Consider the following 18,353-nt stretch of genomic DNA (forward strand, 5'->3'; position numbering starts at 1 on the left):
AAAGTGTTTTTCAGATGTCCTCTCAGATAAGATGCATAAAAGCAGTTGTGCAGAAGCTTTTGTGTGACTTTTTATCACGAGGTCATATGCATTAGAAATGTCGCTTTGATGTTCCTAAGCCAGACAAAGGCACCATAAAAATCTGGAGTTATCAAACCCACGTGGCCTTGAGGTAACTTTTAAATGGCACAGCCGGCCAGAACTGCTGATTCATTCAGTGTCCGTTTTATCGGTGACTTAACATGATACGGTCCATGTTCTCCTGGCTTCGAGCCAAACTTGTCACACCTTGCAAGCAAGCAAGTAAAGGAGTAATAGCAGTAGTTTCATTCTGCCTTCGTGTCCTGTCTTTCTCTAAATCTGCTCCTCCCAGCAGAGTTACCAGCATGTCTTTTGAACTCGGACAAGTAATAAAACTGTCTGTGTTTTATATGTGATGGATCACGACCTCTGTTCACCCACGAGAAGGATGAATTCACTCTCTTATGCTTGCCTGTGCACCTTTTTGTAAATGTCTGTGTGTGTGTCCAGCGATTTGTGTCCCAGGACTTTCTTCCCCCTGAATACCAGCACCTGGTGTTGACTGGGGCTCGGCTCCGTCCCGGGCTGATGGTAAAATTGCTTCCGTGACCTCTGACCTACCGATTAACCACTAATCACGACAATGGAGTAGAGTGAAGTTGTCCATGCTGACCAGGCGCTGCAGTTCCCTCACTAATGTTTAAGGATAGACTTAAGGGAAACGCAAACTGACCTCTCGTAAGCAGTTTAAGGCAACTTGATCGTGGAGCTTTCATAACACACCAGAAAAAGCAGGGAAGAGTTTGTTTTGTAACACGCATAACCCATGTTACATCTCGTAGGTGCTGCAAACATAGATGTGCATTGCTGAGTTTGCTGCTACCAACCGCAGTGCTTTGTCAAATGGGTTGAGTGTGGCTTGAGTAGTGGTCTTTTCTTCTTTTTTTTTTTAAGTCATTTTAGTGCACTTTTATGGCCTAGGAACTTATCTTGTCCTTTCTGGCTCTCTGTCCTCCACCTCCTCCCCTGATTTTTCATTTTAGGAGAACCAGAAGCTTAGAGAGCAGAACGAGGACCTGAACGGTCAGATCATCAGCCTCAGCCTGCATGAAGCCAAGAATCTGTTTGCCACACAGACCAAGGCTCAGTCTCTAGCTGCTGAGATCGATAATGCCTCCAGAGACCAGGTAAAATCAGTTATGCAGACTTGTAACAAAGAACATGAACACCCCTGCGGCTACAATGTGATTTTTTTTTTTTAATATTCTGCATCTTACTGACAGCTTCCAGACAGGGTTTTATCTCAGTGCTTACAGGTTCCTTAGTTACAGTGAGAAGCAGTACGATGTTACGCATCTACCTCTGTTTTACAATTAAATCTATATCTGCATAATGAGGAGAGCATTACTAGGAGTTATCATATTTCTGTGCAGTTAGAGGAGTTCAGTGCATTAGTTAGATTTTTTTCAACATTGGCATTACTTTTTTGGTTGGTTGGTTAAAAGTTTTATTTTTTCTAAAATTATAATACAGTCAACAGCCACTTTATTAGGTACACCTTGCTAGTGACATTGAAATTGCCTTGATTCTTCATGGCACAGATTCAACAAGGTGACAGAAACATTCCTCAGATTTTTGTCCTTGTTGAAAAGCTGATGCAGGTTTTTCGTTACATCAAAAAGTTGCTCTAATGGATGCAGATGTGGTAACTGTGGTGGCCATTTGAGTACAGTGAGCTAATTGTCATGTAACTGAATCATAGTAACATTTTTTTTTCCTAATGAATAACTTGTATTGTACATATTTCTCCCTAGTTAATGGAAGCCCTGAAGGAGCAAGAGGAGATCAATTTACGTCTGCGACAGTACATGGACAAAATCATCCTGAACATCCTGGACCACAACCCCTCCATTCTAGAGATAAAGAACTAGCAGCAACTCAACTGGAATGAGCAGCGTTCCTGATCTTGGGAGAGTGAGGATCATTCCAGTTGTCTGATCAGAGCAGGGTGACCTGAATCGGGGGGAAAGTGTACAGAAAAACAGAGCCAGTCTTACGTAAACAGACATGCATCGCCCCCTGCTGTTTGTGCCAAGAAGAGCGTCTCTTCCGGATGGTAGAAGGGGATTCTGTGTTGAACAAAAGGGAGTTTTCTCAGCCAGTGATTGTTCACTGACTGGTTATGCTACTGTGACTGTTCTACTCATTTGATCACATTTTTATTCTGTCTATGCTGTGAGCTGGAGTTAAAGTCACAAGATTGATCTCTTGTGAAAACTCCAGGAATATTCAGTGTCCAACGTGCTTTGAAGATTCACTTGATTTAGTACACTGGACATGAAAACTGAAGAAAAAAAAAAGAAAATGTAAACAGCTTTATCCTGATCTAAAGCTGTTTGGCATGGCGTAGAGAGGCACAATAAGACAGTAGAGCAACATGACAAGCAGACTTTAAATCCAGAGTGAGACAGGCACCAAGACAGGCCAGGCCACTGTTGCCAGTCTCTGAGTGTGTGTGATGACATATTTGGACAAGTATGTGCTGAAAGAAGGTCGAGAAGCGAGGCACAAGCGGTCAGAGAGAGAAAAAGAGTGATGCCCACATTATAAATTGAAGACGATGAATTAAGGAAGAGCGTTGACCCTAAACAGGTGGGGATGTTACATGATAGGCCAGGTAAGCTACCAAAAGAGGCTTTTTGTGAAGTCGATGAAGGTACACTGAAAGTGAAATTTTGTTTTTTTGTTCACTCTTGCGCACGTCTTCCACAAAACCACACTTCGTACGTCAATCAGTCATATAGCAGTGAACAGTTTTCACTGAGAAGTGGCCCTTAGTTGGTACAGATGAGTCGCTGAGTGTCGCGTTATGGCGCCGAAGCTGCAACCAAGGAGTGTCTTCAAACTGTAACTTCCATGGCTGCTATTTGCTAGCTAAACTTGAGCTTGATAAAAAGTCACTGTTGCTGGCAATAGACCCCAAATGGTGTTGCACAGAAATATAAAGATGTGAATGTACAGCGTAAGGTGGAGTGACTGGTAGCCATTGTAACATGGTTTACCGAGTTGTCTTTTCATGTTCAGTGACTTGGATACCGGATGTGAGCGTGCACAGGAGACTCACTTTTTGGTACAAAAGACTTGATTTGTCACATTTGCACCTACAGCAGGTTGCAGATTGTAGTTTAAGCCCCAATGACTCTGAAGCCCTCTTAAACTGTAAATATCACGAATGTACGATTCCTTATTAACTTTCCGTGTGGCCAAAAAAGCAGTTTTCCATTGAAACTGGTTAATACATTTGGCAACATGTGTACAGTATTTAGTACTGTTATATGGAGGGCATTGTTTTCAGAGGGGAAACAATTACAATCTCATGTATTATGTAATTATTCTAAACTTGAGTTTTGCTTCCTTGCACAAAAAAAAGTTTTGTTTCCTTTTGCATGGTCACATTTACTTCTGTCTGTGCCTTTTGAGGACATTTTTCGAGAAAATCTCGCTATAGATTTACGCTGTTTTTTGGAAAGTGCGTTTTCTGTCTATGTATGACATTTTCATGATTTGTAAATGTTGTAATTATCTAGTGATAATTTGTATTTTATGTGCCACTCACCAATCTTTTTTCAGATTGATACTGAGAAAACACTTTTATACAGATTAATCAAGGAACTAATTGTTGTTGCTTAGCTGTCCTGTTTGCAGTATAGCACAAGACTTTGTGACGTATGCAAGCCAGTTTATCTTCTTTTCTTTCCTTTTTTTTATATAAACACAGTGAGCAATGATTTTTGAGTTTTTTTCAAGGTTTTTGTTAGATTCAGTAAGTCCACTGATTTTCAATCAGCTTCAAAGTGGGTTTTTATATATGGTTGTTTACTGTCTTCCTAACTTAAACGGTGACTATTATGAGCAATATTAACTTATTACCAGTACCTGCTGATCTGTGTCCTGTTTTGCATCTTAAATCTTTTCACTTTTAATCCACTTATGCCATTCTTCAAGTAAAAAAACAAAAATTCAAGACACTGAGCTGTAAAAACTGTCACAAACTCATGGCTTTTAGCTTTCTGTTATTAGGACGATCCGATTGGATGCAGTCATCTTAAATAGCAATAAAAAATGGCTTTGGCAGTGATGTTGCCTCATGAAATTTCTGTTATTTTCATTTGAATTCAGCTATAGTTTCTAAAACATAAACATTGTGCCTAAAGTGTATGCTGCTGCTGTCTTAGCTGCCATTATGTACTTTGCTGTAAATAAAAGTGTTTGCGCTGGCATGAAAATAGTCATGTCGCCAAATGAGAATGTTTTAACTTAAAAGTTTTATTTTATGTGTTTGTGTGTATTGTGTATTCTCATATGGGAAATCTTAAAACGCAAGATTTACAACCTTTTAAGATTTGGGGATAACTCCTTTGCATATATGTGGGCATAAATCTATGTTTAATTTAATTTTACAGCTATGGGATTATCAACTATAGGCTGCACCTCACAAATCAGAGGGTCTGAACAGCAGTGGGTGGTGCTTCTGTGCTCACAGCTGGAGTTGTGTAGCCCAGACTAGAAAAACCAAATGCAAACCTTTAGATTGGTTTGAAGCTGAATGTGTTATAGGTGCCCTTTAAAATTGCTTTCCTGAAGAGGTTCGATGCTAATCATTGGTTTCAAACGTGTTTGGTAGGTTGATGTGAGGACACTGTGGAAAACAATAGAGCTCTTTCACACCCGACTAAGACCTTTTCTTTGTGGATCTTGCTTTTTTGCATGTGACTGCTGTGCTCGGACAGGAAATGACTTTGTTTAAATTGTTGTCACAGAGTTGTGAAAGTACAACTGTGTGAAATACCACATAGCATATCAAGTAAGATTTCCCTTAATTTGATCCAGGTGGCAAACCATTCATTTTGACTCCTAGAGGAAAAGGGAAGCGTCACATGTCCACTTACATTTGTTTTTTGTTTTGTTTTTTAGATGATCCTTAAAAGAAAACATTATTTTAACAGACAAATCATATGCAAATGATAAATATTGTAATGACTTTTGCTTTTGACTAGTTGCTTTGAAAACTTTTCAACTTCCTTGTCTAAATCAATCCTCTTCATAGGGATCACCTTTTTCCATTTAAGGTACAATTTTCAGACATTTCTTCAAGTCTAAGTGTAGTTTCAAACCATTTATACTTTAGTCACACTTAAAGTATCTCTCGAAGAATCTTCTCATGATCTCAATGTAAAAAATAGGCTGTTGTTTCCAAATCAATCCAATCTTATGAAAATCAAGTTTGTGAAATGAGTTCACCACTAAATACTTAAATAATCAAGCTTCACACGTGACCTTTTGTTTTACTTTTAGAGTTTTGAGTTCAGCAGCACATGAATGGTTGGGAAACAAAGTAAAAAAGGCAAGGCTGAAATGCTCTGGACATGCAAAGGGAAGAAGATGGAACTGTCAGACACAAAAAAGAGGAAGACCACTGAGAAGCTTCATGGATCATTGCTGAAAAAAACATGCAGAAGGTTGGTGTGGCAAAGGAGGTAATCTGCTGTGGTGACCCATAAAAGGAGCAGCTGAAAGAAGAAGCACATGGTGGTTCTAATGGAAAATGGAAACTTCAAACTCTTTTCTATGTTTAAGCAATCGACATGTCAAATTCTTTACACACAGAACTCAAACTGGATCCTGACCAAGATCACTTGGGGTCTGTCATACATTACTTGTACCACCAGTACCCATTTGCCATAGGGTCAGGGGCAGAGTTCACTCTGGACGACTATTCACGCTCACATTTAGAATCACCATCTAACCTAACTCCACTAACTACATGTCTTTGGACTGTAGTTACTGGAGACATTCAAACCCATGCAGACAGAACACAGAGGAAGGCTCTGGCCAGATGATGGATTCAAACCCAGGGTCTCCTTACCTGAGTTCTTGCTGTGAGGTAGCAGTGCTATTAGCACCACCGTGCTGCCCTGCGCTGTTTACTTATGTATGGTCAATACCCATGTAGGGCCAGGCATTGAGGGGAAAAAACAAACCAAAAACAATAATTGAATAAATCTTCCTTGCGACATTATTTTGGAGCAACGACAGTAAAAATATTTTTATCTGATTTGATTGTGACTGGTGCTTTTATACCTGTAGTTTTCCTGAATTTGACTAATTACATTACAGTTAATTTATAAATGCGGATTATAAATGCCAGTTATTGTTTTATTTATTTATTCATTTATTTATTTTTATACATTAGTTTAATTTTTATATTTTATTCTTTATCTTCTTTCATTTATATTTATTTGTACCTGCTCTCGGAGCAGTATTTGTGTACTCTGGCGCCTCCTATCGGCGAACTGCGCAGCTTCATTTGATCAGCTGGGTGCTGCACGCGGCTGGTGTGGTGCAGGTAAGAGTTAAATTAAAATTAAGCATAATGTGAGTGAAGTTTTAAGGTAAACTTGCACGTGAACGCATAACTTAGTGCTTTCCGTGTATGTTATCTGCTCCCTGTTGTTTTCTTCCCACAGGAAGCTCACAAACTTTTAGCAGCCGGCATGACAATAGCTGTTGATAACGGCGCTAAAGTTGTTAGCCCGCTAACAGAAAACAGGGCGCCTACATTCACTGGGGTTAAAAGAGCACAAAGCTAGCTAAGTGTCAGTTAGTATGTTTGGTTATTGTTAAGGAAACATTGTTTACGATTTAAATTATTTATTGTGTATAATTTTTTTATTAATACCAATGAAAATAACTATTTGACAGAAAAAAGTAAGAAAGGTGTTGACTGAAAAGGTTTAGGCTGAAAGTTTAGCTTAATGGACCGCCATTGCTTTCTACACACCAACTAAATTTCACCAAAAACAATCATCAGTCAGTATATGCACTAGACAAAAAATGAATTGTACAGTTTTAAGTCCTCATTAAAACCATTCCCCAAGTTTAGACTTTTTATATAGTCCTGTGCAAAAGTTTTGAGCCACCCCATCTTTTTTTGGTATTGTAAAAGGAAAAAGAATGAGATGGGTGCAGAGATTTATTAAGCATTTGCAAACATAAATGGAAAAAAGAGTATAAGAGGCAAAAACAGTTTTTTTACAATTAATGAAAGTCAATAATGGTATGGATGCCTCTTTTAGACAGATTTTCTTGTAATTTCTTTAAGTAGTCTTCAGGAGTAGTTTTCCAGGCATCCTGAAGGACACCCAAAAGCTTTTGGATGTTGGCTGGCTTTTGTTCCCTCCTCTGACAAATTGATCGCACACTGTTTCAATACTGTTGAGGTCCGAGCTCTGGGAAGGCCAATCCATTACAGATACTGTTTCACTGTGGGTGGGGGGATTTTTTAGTTCCACGTGGCGTTTACTTCATTGGCAGTGTGTTTGGGATTATTGTCATGCTGAAAAAAAATGAAGCTACTGCTAATCAGACGATATCCAGATTTGTCAGCTCAAAGCTGCCTATTCACACTAAAAGTAAATGTTTGTGAATCAGACTTTAATACAGGAAATATGTTTAGAAACGTCACTAAAACCAACATTCCTTAGTATAAAGGGAAGGAGACTTGACAGTAATTTACATTTGAAAGTATTATGTTCTCAGTGTCAGTCACTGTAAGAATTAGGCAATCTCTTTGATATGTAAATAACTTGAGGTCTGTTGGTGCCGTTAATGACATGTTTTCATTATTAACTAAAGTCTCTAAAGAAGTCCAAGTATAACATTTGTGTCACTTTTGGTCTAATCACACTCGACTCACACAAATCATCTAAGAAATTCAGTCAATCTCTTCCATCTGTTTCACAGGTGAAGCGATGCCTCAGGCTTGTATGAACTTTGAGCCTAACAGAAGGGGAACCTATCACAACAGCTGTAAAACCAATGATCTGATCAACAACACAGGTTTGGTTAATGGAGCAGTTGTTTACAATGGATGCTCAGCTTCTGCCAGCAGAATCAGTAGGAGCACACCAGCTGGCACACAGCATGGTCCTAAACCCACATACAGGATTAACGATTATTTTAACTATGGCTACAAAGGCAAGAGTACAAAAGCAGCACCCTCGGAGACCCTCAAGAAACAAGGATGCAAAATTCCAGCTCTCTGTGATGCCCCAGTATCTGATGGAAACGGCAGTGAAGATCTTCTGAGTGGTAACTCAGCCAAAGTTAGTGCTCCGCCCAGTAACATTGACCAAAAGGTACCAGATCCCAGCCTATCAGCGTCAGGGAAGAAGAAAAGATGGAGGAGATCGAGACACAAGAAGAGGTGCATCACTTATCTTAATCTTAAAGTTCTCAAGTCCAGCCTATATATACCTATATGTGTTGATTCTACTTCAAATCAACACGTTTTTTAATGGTTTTGCAGTGGACCATTAATAACAGCCCTAGAGTAGCAAGATTTACTACTGCAGAGGCCCTGAGACAGATAAGTAATACGTAATGCTCAGCTGATGGAGATGAGTCAAGTTTACTCCCTTCTGCATAAAAACAAATACAAACATTTGTGAAAGAATGGGTTGTTCTAAAGACCTCACTAAATCTGAGTGGGGTACTGTAATAGGATGCCACTTTTGTACTAAATCGGTTAAGTTTGTGAAGTTCTTCCCTCATAAATTACGAACCATTGCAACTCAGCCCTGAAGTACAGAACAAGGTGCATAAAAGTCAACTGTAAAGTTTGATGGAGGAGGGATAATGCTATGGGGTTGTTTTTTAGGGTTAGCCTGGGTCCTTTAATTCAAGCAAGGGGAGTTCTCAGTTCTATGCTTCCAGCTTTATGGGAACAGCCTAGGGAATGCCATTCCAGTAGGACTGTGCACAGGGCGAGGGGGATTCAGATGTGTCCATAGATTGAATATGTGAAATTATAAAAGCTCCTGTAGTCCAGACAATTTCACACTATAATTTTGTATTGGAAACAGTCATTAAAAGTATTCCTGTACAAAAATTATACTCATGAAGTAGAAGAATAAATGCTTTCAGTCCCAACTTGAGTGAAGTTTCAGCTGAGACGACAGAATATTGAATGCTTTAGTTGTTATTTTAGATAACTGCTTATCTTGCTGTGAGTAACATATGAAAGTGATATCAATATTCTTGTGCATATCTGTCTCTTAAATCTCCAGCCAGCACAGTATGAACACTAAAAACATAATAGTTAGGCTCAAATCTGTCTGTAGATTTACACACAGAGACTTAAGGGATATCATTCTGTCCAGGTAAAAAGCATAAATCATTGTGAATCCATTTCACTTGTTTCGGTGCAAATTAAAGTGATAACAGGTGCATCAGAGCGACATAAACATGTACATGAGCAGCCCGCTGGAGGTTAATTCTTTGCACAAAGGAGCAGATAACCGTCCTGCTGCCCTTCTATCACCCTGACCAGCTGCTCTTGTATAAACAGCCCATCTTCCCATAGCTCTTTAATGCTTGAGACTGAGTGGAGAGATGCATCAAAGCTTCTTCCAGCACCAAGTATGGATGTGAAGAATGAGTTGTGCATATCATACTGAATTATTATATTCAGTGAAAACGTATGGGAATGGTAAATTATTTTTTTCATCTCATTCACATAATGACAGCATGAATTAAAGCATAAAAATACTCTATAATACTCATAAATATACCTTTATTTGTATAGCACTTTTTAAAGCACACAGTTACATTAATTCCAACATTAATGGTTTTATGCACACATCAGATGTAAACTGTGGCCAAAAATACTGCCTCTAACAACCTGAAATGTATTTCAGATATGTAATTAATTTCCCTTCCCTCTGATTATGGAACACTTTAATTAACATGAGCCCTCTTGCAGAGACAAAGAAGTCGTCTACCCGGAAATTCTTTCACCCACAGAAGCGGAGGAAGACTGGGAAAAAGAGATCCAGGAGGGCACACGCTCTGACTGGAAAAACATGTGTTTTGGGGTCAGACCTTATGGTAAAGAAAAAACATTTTCATGACATCTACTCTCTTTACAGTACTGAATTTAAATGTCTTAGTTATTATATACATGCATATGTAATAAGTTTATGAATTAGTGTTGCTGTAAGGTTGATTACTGAATATATCTTCACCACTGAGGTCAAACAAGGGAATTTTAAAGTTTACCTGATGTGTATTAATAGTAGTAGTAGTCATTACTTTTTCTGTCATAAAGGAAAACTGCTGAAACCAAAGTCCTTAGAAAAGTGAGTCTTGCCACACAGAGCCACTTTTGAAATGGCTCATTGCAGTTATAAAGTGTCTACATTTCCTTTCATTTAAATGGTCAAATGTGCATAAAAGTGCCAGGATATATACTAAATTAAAAATCAATATTAGAAACCGCAAATTTCAGTCCTTCAGCATCCTGTTTTCATTGAAGCTGATGTTACTGTAGGTGTCAGTACTACTTTTAGGATTCAGGCCATGACGTGTGTTGCTGCCTGTTTCAGGTCCAGAAGACGTCCTCCGTTTTGCTTTGCAGGACCTGACACTGAAGCAAAGGGACACAGCGGCCCTGCCGGTGTCAGCCAGTTACAACCCAGCGGTGCACCACCCACACCCCCTAATATGGTCCCGTCACATCATTCCCACTGAGCCAGACCAATTCGCAGACGCTGACTAGTAAGCTGGGCGTATGCCTATATGTTAGAATAATGGTTGATATGAGAATTAACAACATCTGTTTCTAAAATATTTGTTTAATTCTCATTTGGTTTAGTGGAAAACATTAAATTTAACTTTATTGGTAAAAGATTGTGCGGTGGAGTCTAGGTTACCATCTGGTTGTTTTTTATTGTAGGTTCTATTTTATATTTAAAATTCAGGTTTTATATTTGTTTTATATTACAACAAAATACTTTGGATTTTGTGATCTTAAAGGTTGGTTTTATTTCAACTACTACTTTTAGTTTCATTGCTGCAGTTAGTGCTGTTTCTCACACAGGTCATGCTTTTCCTGTTTCATTTTCGTCTTATATTTCCATTCTTTTTCTTGTCTGTGCTAAAAGAGCAAAAATACTAGTTTTAACTGTTTCTTTGTGTTTTAAAATGCCTGAAGTTAATACCATGTTGTTATGAGTTGCTCATTTGAGCTGAAAGATCTGTTTAATCTGTTTATAAACACCACCTGTTCACAGCAAGTACATGAAGTAACTATTTTAATTTGACACTCATGGGATAGTCGATTTAACCAAGAAAGTATGGTTTGATTATGTAATAACAAAGTGATTTTCTGGTTGTTCATATCATTTTTATTACCATAATAAATCACATTTTCTTCTAACTAGTGCTTAAACCCTGCATGTTTTCATCGCCACTGTCAAAAAATGTTATTAAACAAGAAGGCCCACCTTTTTTTCACCATTTAACCACAAACAAATGGATTTGAAATCTTACCATCTGTTGCTACTTAACGGCTCTTTAGAAGCAATAATGGCTTCTGGCCACTAGATGGCAGAGTGGATATAAGATTTTACATTCTGCTAGTTATTTCCATACACCTCAGGGAGTTCAATGGGTTCATTCCCAAGGACTTGAGAGACAGAGGCATTTACTTGCATAGTGCTCAGCCCATTTCTCCCTGGTGTTGAATTCAGAAGGCAATAAGACACTGAGCTGATTAATGCCATTTAGTTGTACTAAATATGTTTACAGACGCAATGTTGGCAATATTTTTATAATCAAATAGGTCCATTTAAAATGTTTTAATATGAAGTAGCAATTCGTAACAAGTAACAATTTTCTTTTTTTTTTCTTTAAACACAATAGTAGATCTGAAATGAATCAATCAAAACCTGTTCAAGTGCAGATTTTCAGCTCTAATTCAAGCAGCTGAACAGAAATACTGCCTCAGCTGTGGGGGAATTACCACCATCTATACCCTGTCCCCTATTTTCAGGGACTCAAATGTATTTAGACAAATTAACTTAACAAATATTTTAGATTTCTTTGTTGAGGATCCTTCACAAGCAGTGACTGCCTGAAATTTTGAATTCATAAACATGACCAAGTAATAGTTTTGCTCCTTTGTGATCCTTTGCCAAACCTATACTGAGGCTGTCTTCAGTGTTTGTTTGAAGGATTTTAGGCCATTATGTTTGCTTTAAGCGAGTGGAATGCTGTTCTGTCAGGTTCAGATCAGACCAAATAACAGGTTTCCTCCTTTATGATGCTTTGCCAGACCTATACAGTGACTGTGTTCAGATGTTGTTTGAGGAGCTTTAGGCTCTTTATGTTTCCACTCAAAGCATTCTGTCAGGTACAGATCAGGTAATTAATTGCAGAATAATCCACTTCCTGAAGTTTAAAATGTCCTGGGTTGCTTTCACTGTATATTTAGTTTCATTGTACATTGTCTTTCCAGTAAACTTTGCTACATTTGTCTGAATTTTACCAGCAGTTATATCCCTAAACACAGAATTCATCTTGTGTCTTCTGTGTTTTAGTGACCCAGTGAAAGGCATACATGACCATGCATCACACTGCCTCTAGTGTGTGTTACAGAGTATGTGTCAGAGCATGAGCTGTTAAAAGCATACTCCATACTTTACTCTGGTACGGGCAGATCTTAGCTTCCTCTCTTACAGATATTGTTGGATAAATGGCTTTTAATTTTTTTGGTTGTTTGTTCTGCAAAATTGCAGATCTGGCATTGCTGTTCAAAAACCTGAGGAGTGGTTTAAATCTTGTAGTGTTTGAAGCCTTCCCTTTATCTCTTTGTGTTATGTTGTTCAGCAGAGGATGAAACTTGTGAACTTTTTTTCCCATGGAAAGGATCCTGCGATCATTCTCATTGTTGTCTTCCATAAACAATCAGACTTTATTATGTTGTGAAGCTCATGTGAGCTCTTAATTTTTGTACCTGAATTATTTATATTGTTTCTCCACATTTTCTCCATTATCTTTTTGGTGGTTTTGAGTTCTTTTGTTTTTCTTTTCATTTTTTTACATTCTGAGGATGGCTATTCCACTTGCCTTTTACCTGCCTAATTGATTAAAAAATACAATAAAAATCTCCTTGCCTGTTCATAAACAGCTTTTGAATAAATAGCCCATTTACATTTGACCACTTAAAATAGAACACTAATAAAGTAAATATTAAAAAATATAATAATATAATCTTTTTTAACCCCTTGAATTAAATCTCAAAGTCCGTAGTTCAGTAACATCATGCCAAGTTCTGCCCAAACATTTCAATACTTTACAGCATTTTATTGCTGACGGAGACTGACCAGTCATTGAGCACAACCTAAATACCAATGAAATGGTCATAAAAGTTTCAGACAGTGTCGAAAATGGGAGAAAGGTGGCCTTAAGTTCTTCAAAATATAGAGATGATTCAGTCTGGATGTGTCACTGTTTCAAAGGTTATTGTGTTCCATGTCCCAACAGAACGGAAAAATTTGCACGTTGTCGCCGTGTCTGTGTAGGTCTACTGGGGACTGTTTGTTTGCTACCCAGGGTTTGTGGCATAGGTTAGATTATTTACTTTAAATTATTTAGTTTTATCATAGATATTTTTAGTTTTAGGTTTTTTTAGTTTTTATTATAGATATATATATTTTTTTATTATTTTGTAAGTCTGTGAGCTAATGCAGATGTTTTTCTCACCGTGTCCCTATGATGGCCTCATAATAGCCCTACAAACTGCTCAAATAGCTCGTAGCCTGCACACACCTGAACAGGATTAAGCGATAGAAACTGCATGGATGATTTCCTGATTGTTCATTTTAATCTGTGCTTGTCTCCATCTGTTTGAAGCATTCGTTTCCAGGAAGCTGACCCATTCTGAAAGTCATTTTTAATTTACTGTAGCGATCATCACTCTTTGTAAACTTGGCTAACCCTACAGTGAAAATCCCTGCGAAGCAGAATTCACATATGTTATTTGTTTGATCATAGACAGTTGATAAACACTTGTGGTCACGAATAGCTGCCTTCTGCGAAAAGAATCCAAAAATCCCAAAACGAACTTGGTGTCACTTTGACAAGATGCTCCTTTTGACAAGAAATATGTCACTTTCACTGACTTTACATATGATCTTCTTTTCTAAAAATGTGTTTCTACATTCAAAGTCAACCTAAACGTGCTGGGTTTGTACCCTAAGACATCTGTTACTCATAGTCGTGGTGCTCACTTTTAGCTCTGAGGTGCTGCTTCACATTTGTAACCACCATTTGGCTTTCAAGGGATTTCCCTGAATGCTGAAGTAAGCTGTAATAGTTTTGCATTACCATTTTGAGGGGGTGACGATGAGAGCTCTAATGTTAAGAAATGGCATGTCTGATAACATGTTGTAATCTCTATGAGGGATAAATACTTCTATATGTCCCAGTGGACCCTTTACCACATCCTGTATTTGGACAAATAAGTAGATACAAAGAACCAGCCCTGCCCTGCTTGCCCTCCTACGTCCTCATTGTTGTTCATAATTCATCTGTTTTCATTGTTTTCCTTCCTAGAGTTCATCTTTCAATTGAAACAAATTAGATTGACGTTCAAACACTGCACTCGCAGTTCACTAGCCAGCTCACGATATGGGATAATGATGAATTCTTGCCAGATATCCTCTAATTGTTGTAAAAATGTTCTCATGCTGACATGACTCTGGGAAATCAGCCTGAGGTCTTAACAGCTACATTTCTCAGATGTGAATCACCCCCCAGTTATTTCATCTGGATCCGGTGTGACCAGTAATTTAGCATTCATCGTCTTTATTGATCTGGCAACATAATGGTTTGTTAGGCTGGCACATGAAGAGACCCAGGAGGAGACAGGAAGCAAGAATGTGGTCAGTTCAATCCCCTGCAGCTAACTAAAGCAAACACACTGCGGTAGTGGATGGATGTTTGTCACAGTGCTGACCATAATACTAAGTCAGGCGTCTGACTTTGATAACCTTGTGTATTTATATTTTTTAGTTATTTACTATATGGTCTTCCCAATGTAATTATAATCAATCAAAGAAATAAAAGAATAATATTTTCATAAATAAAAAAATGTAAATTATATCATAAGATGGCTATAGACAAATCATCATAATAATATATTATTAATTATATTTAATAATTAATTTGATTAAAAATTCTCAAAAGTACATTTATTCCTTCTTCCATCTCATAAAAGTTTTATATGCTGTCTTTTTTTTTTTTTCATATACCAATAATCAGATATAATCTGCCTCTTTAACTGATGTTCACAGTTAAATGTCTTAAACTAGTATTTCAGCTGAATACAAAGGAGCATTCAGATTTCATCAAATACATGTGTACACATTTTCTAGTACAAAACCTTGCACACATTATTGTGTAGAGCTCACTTATCTAAGGAGTGTTTGAATAAGGAAGTTGATTTTTTTTTTTTTTTAAATAGTCACTAACAAATACAGATATATTCCTGTTTGTAAGTAACATTTTCGTGTGTGTGTCTGAAACATGCTGATTTTGGCTAACGGACATTATTTATTTGCACATGATCTAACCTAATTGTACTCAATTATTGTCCATATTAATGCAAGCATCCAGCACATTAGCAACATCTGTAAATGACAGAAAATAAGGAAGAGCATATTGAATCAATTTAAGCAACAAATCTGCCAGTCAAAAATAGTCATGGATGTACTAATGTTTGTTAATTTAGGCTTTTTCTGCAGGATGAAAATGGAGTATCAATATTTTACAGTATATTGCATTGTATTTGTGAGGTAAGTTAGAATTTGCTTGTTAACCCTGAATATTTTATAGTTGAATCAAAGTGATGGAAAACATTGTATCACCACAAATGAGCTTGACCCTTAAAACTTTTTTTAACATTAGTCTACAGAATAGAAAGAAATTTCACTAAAAACTTTTATTCCTAGACGGAGGCACTTTTAACTTAGAAATGGAACCAAATATTAAATGTGCAGCATTTTATAACAACATTAGAATAAGTTTTTCAGCTTGCACATCTTTCTTCCTAATCCAAATATTGTTGTTCCACCAGCTGACCCAAATTATTCTGTTCCCGTATATATGCTTCCATATAAACAATCTGTACTATTTGTTCTATCAATAGGATGCAGACCCGCCTTCCTCTACCTCTAAATGACCTCCCACCATGCATGATAAATTGTACAACCAGTTCAGAAAGGCATCTAACGCTGTATTCTTCCTTTGTGACTCACCTCCAGTCATTGCTTTTTCATCTCGCTTCAGTGTGTCCGGTCATTTTCTGTGCCTTCTCTTGACTGATCTTGTAATGATGTGTTGGCAAGTAAAGAACGATGTAGTACCGCCAGAACTAACCACTACAAAAACATAAATCGGCAGTATTCGGGGTGCAGAGATTCCAGTAAATTTGAAGAGTTACCAGCAGTCAACTAGTTAAAATTGCTTAAAGATGGAAATTTCAAGACCTGTTGGAAAAATATCCTCAGTTACTTGTGATCTGTGCCAGTTTAATTTAATTTGGGATTTTTATTATTTTGGCAGGATTAAATATAATGACTTGTTGGCATTTTTAAACCTCAACTTTAAGGAAATGGTGGATGGCTTTTATGGCTTGTTTTTGACTGTGAGGATGAGAAGACTCTGTTGAGTTTCCCTGTTGTTAGTTTCTGCAAAGCCACTTGTATCGCTCCCAAAGAAGAAGGCTCATAATTTCCTGTCATTGTGACTTGACCCAGTAGGAAGACAGCCAGAGTGCAGAGATCTGGGTGACAGACCATCAAGAAAAAAAACCACACACAGCCTGTGGAAATAGCTGGCAGTAGTGACTGTAAAGGTTGCAATAGCCTGATGACAAAGCACTCTGTTTCTTAACTTTGTGATGAAATAAAAAGGTTCTGCAATACTCCAGGCAGTCCTTCCAACTAGGTGAGCTTATTACACACTAAATAATTTCAAAGCTTTAACTCTGAGAGAGGTTATTGATGTTTATATTTCAGAACACGGGCTCTGCAATTAAAGTCTTAGCATGTTAATGTTTATTTTTTTGGTGGATTGCTCTGAAAGGAGCCATTGCCACATCTGGTGAGCAGAGGAAAGGCTAATGGATTTTGCTGAGTCAGAGTGATTGGAATTTGCCTGGACTGAAATCTTCACCATATGGTGAAACTGGAGCACTGCACAAGTGCTGCAAGCCTGCGTCTGGTAAAATCACTTCCTGAGTGTGAAAGTAATGCTTTTGTAGTCCATTCTTGCGGTAACATGATGACTTTTATTGGAGTACAGTTGAGGAAATACGTATGTTTTAACATTAATCCCTCCTGACATGAATTAAGGCAGCATTTGATGGTTATGATGAGGTCCAGTTTGCTTCAGCGTTATCAAAAAAGTCTGTTTAACATCACACGGCAACACTTTTCCACAAAGAATTCGTAGGACAAAAGGAAAATTTGTCAGTGCCATTTACAAACAATATTAGCTTTGTGCTTTGAAATGGTCTCTGCTTATAATACACTATTCGTATTCTTGTCATGGCCTGCTCTGCTACATAGCAGTATTTAATCTTAAATTCACCGCAGTGTAGCTGTTGCTTCAATAGTCACCAATACTAAAACTGTAAAAATAAGTGAATACTGTTGTTTGAGTAACAGTCTACGCAAACTGTGGATGAAAACGTGCACGTTAATTATCTCTTCAGCAGCTAGTGGAGCTTTGCTTTCAAGGTGCTGGAAAGCTGAAGTTTTATTTAAACGCCAAATGACGCTGACCTTAATGTTCACTCCATTCCTCTGACCCTTACTACCGGTTTTAGGATGAGGTAACTGAACAGCCTGTAATTAGACTGTTATTCATCACTATGCGGGCATCAGTGATTGCCTGCAGTACCGTGCCAGGCCCAGACAGCGGCAGTGTTTGTCAGCCGTGCACCCACTGGCCCTCTGGCATGTTGGGATGCTGGGCTCGTAGTTTGGCTTTTTACACACCGGCCTGTGGCGACCTGTCTGGCTACTCTGCCTACCTGTTTCTCTCCTACTTGTCTGCCTTTATCTGTCTTCTTACCTGTTTGGTAACCTCTTACTGACAGCCCGTCTTGTCTTTTTGACAGACTACTCTCTTAGCTGTCTCCATGGACGTCTGCCGTCCAGTTGCAATTTTTTGCCTTTCCTCCTGCCTGTCAGTATTGCTGCAGAGGCTGCCCGGCTGTCACTCTTTCCTCCTTGCTGCTCTTCTTTTGTCTGTCTATCTGCCCTGCCGCCTGTCTGGTTGTCTGGCTTCCCAACCGGGGGATGTCTGGAAAGGTGCTGGATAACAAGCACCCTGCAGACCGACCACTCACTAGAACAGAGGCGTGGAGGGAGGGTGAGAGAAAGAGAAGGGGTAGGAGGTGGCTGTGACAGATGAAAGGAGAG

General features: G+C 38.2%; 2 protein-coding genes across 7 annotated transcripts in view; both read left to right on the top strand.

Moving 5' to 3' along the window:
• rab11fip4b (RAB11 family interacting protein 4 (class II) b) overlaps nt 1–4,319 on the top strand; it is a 28,055-nt gene extending 23,736 nt beyond the window's left edge. Inside the window, exons 12-14 of one of the 2 annotated variants that reach the window (XM_006787428.3) lie at nt 532–612; nt 1,065–1,208; nt 1,836–4,319. In XM_006787428.3, the coding sequence (XP_006787491.1) occupies nt 532–612; nt 1,065–1,208; nt 1,836–1,952 (342 nt within the window). In that variant the 3' untranslated portion in view covers nt 1,953–4,319. The remainder of the gene's footprint in view (nt 1–531; nt 613–1,064; nt 1,209–1,835) is intronic. The other variant, XM_006787429.3, reaches the window with a different exon arrangement.
• Nucleotides 4,320–6,373: 2,054 nt separating this feature from the next.
• LOC102783288 (uncharacterized) overlaps nt 6,374–18,353 on the top strand; it is a 66,955-nt gene continuing 54,975 nt past the window's right edge. For 4 of the 5 annotated variants that reach the window (XR_015719134.1, XM_087841834.1, XM_006787431.2 and 1 more), the window contains exons 1-4: nt 6,374–6,427; nt 7,825–8,287; nt 9,845–9,969; nt 10,467–10,638. Coding sequence is in view for 4 of the 5 variants with exons in the window: in XM_087841834.1 (XP_087697960.1) it covers nt 7,833–8,287; nt 9,845–9,969; nt 10,467–10,638 (752 nt within the window). In the remaining variant the exon portion in view is untranslated. Of the gene's footprint in view, nt 6,428–7,824; nt 8,288–9,844; nt 9,970–10,466; nt 12,298–18,353 lie in introns of those variants that run through there. The other variant, XM_087841835.1, reaches the window with a different exon arrangement.

Source organism: Neolamprologus brichardi, chromosome 6 (assembly GCF_056152115.1).
Source record: "Neolamprologus brichardi isolate AB-2024 chromosome 6, ASM5615211v1, whole genome shotgun sequence".
Taxonomy (NCBI): Eukaryota; Metazoa; Chordata; class Actinopteri; order Cichliformes; family Cichlidae; genus Neolamprologus; species Neolamprologus brichardi.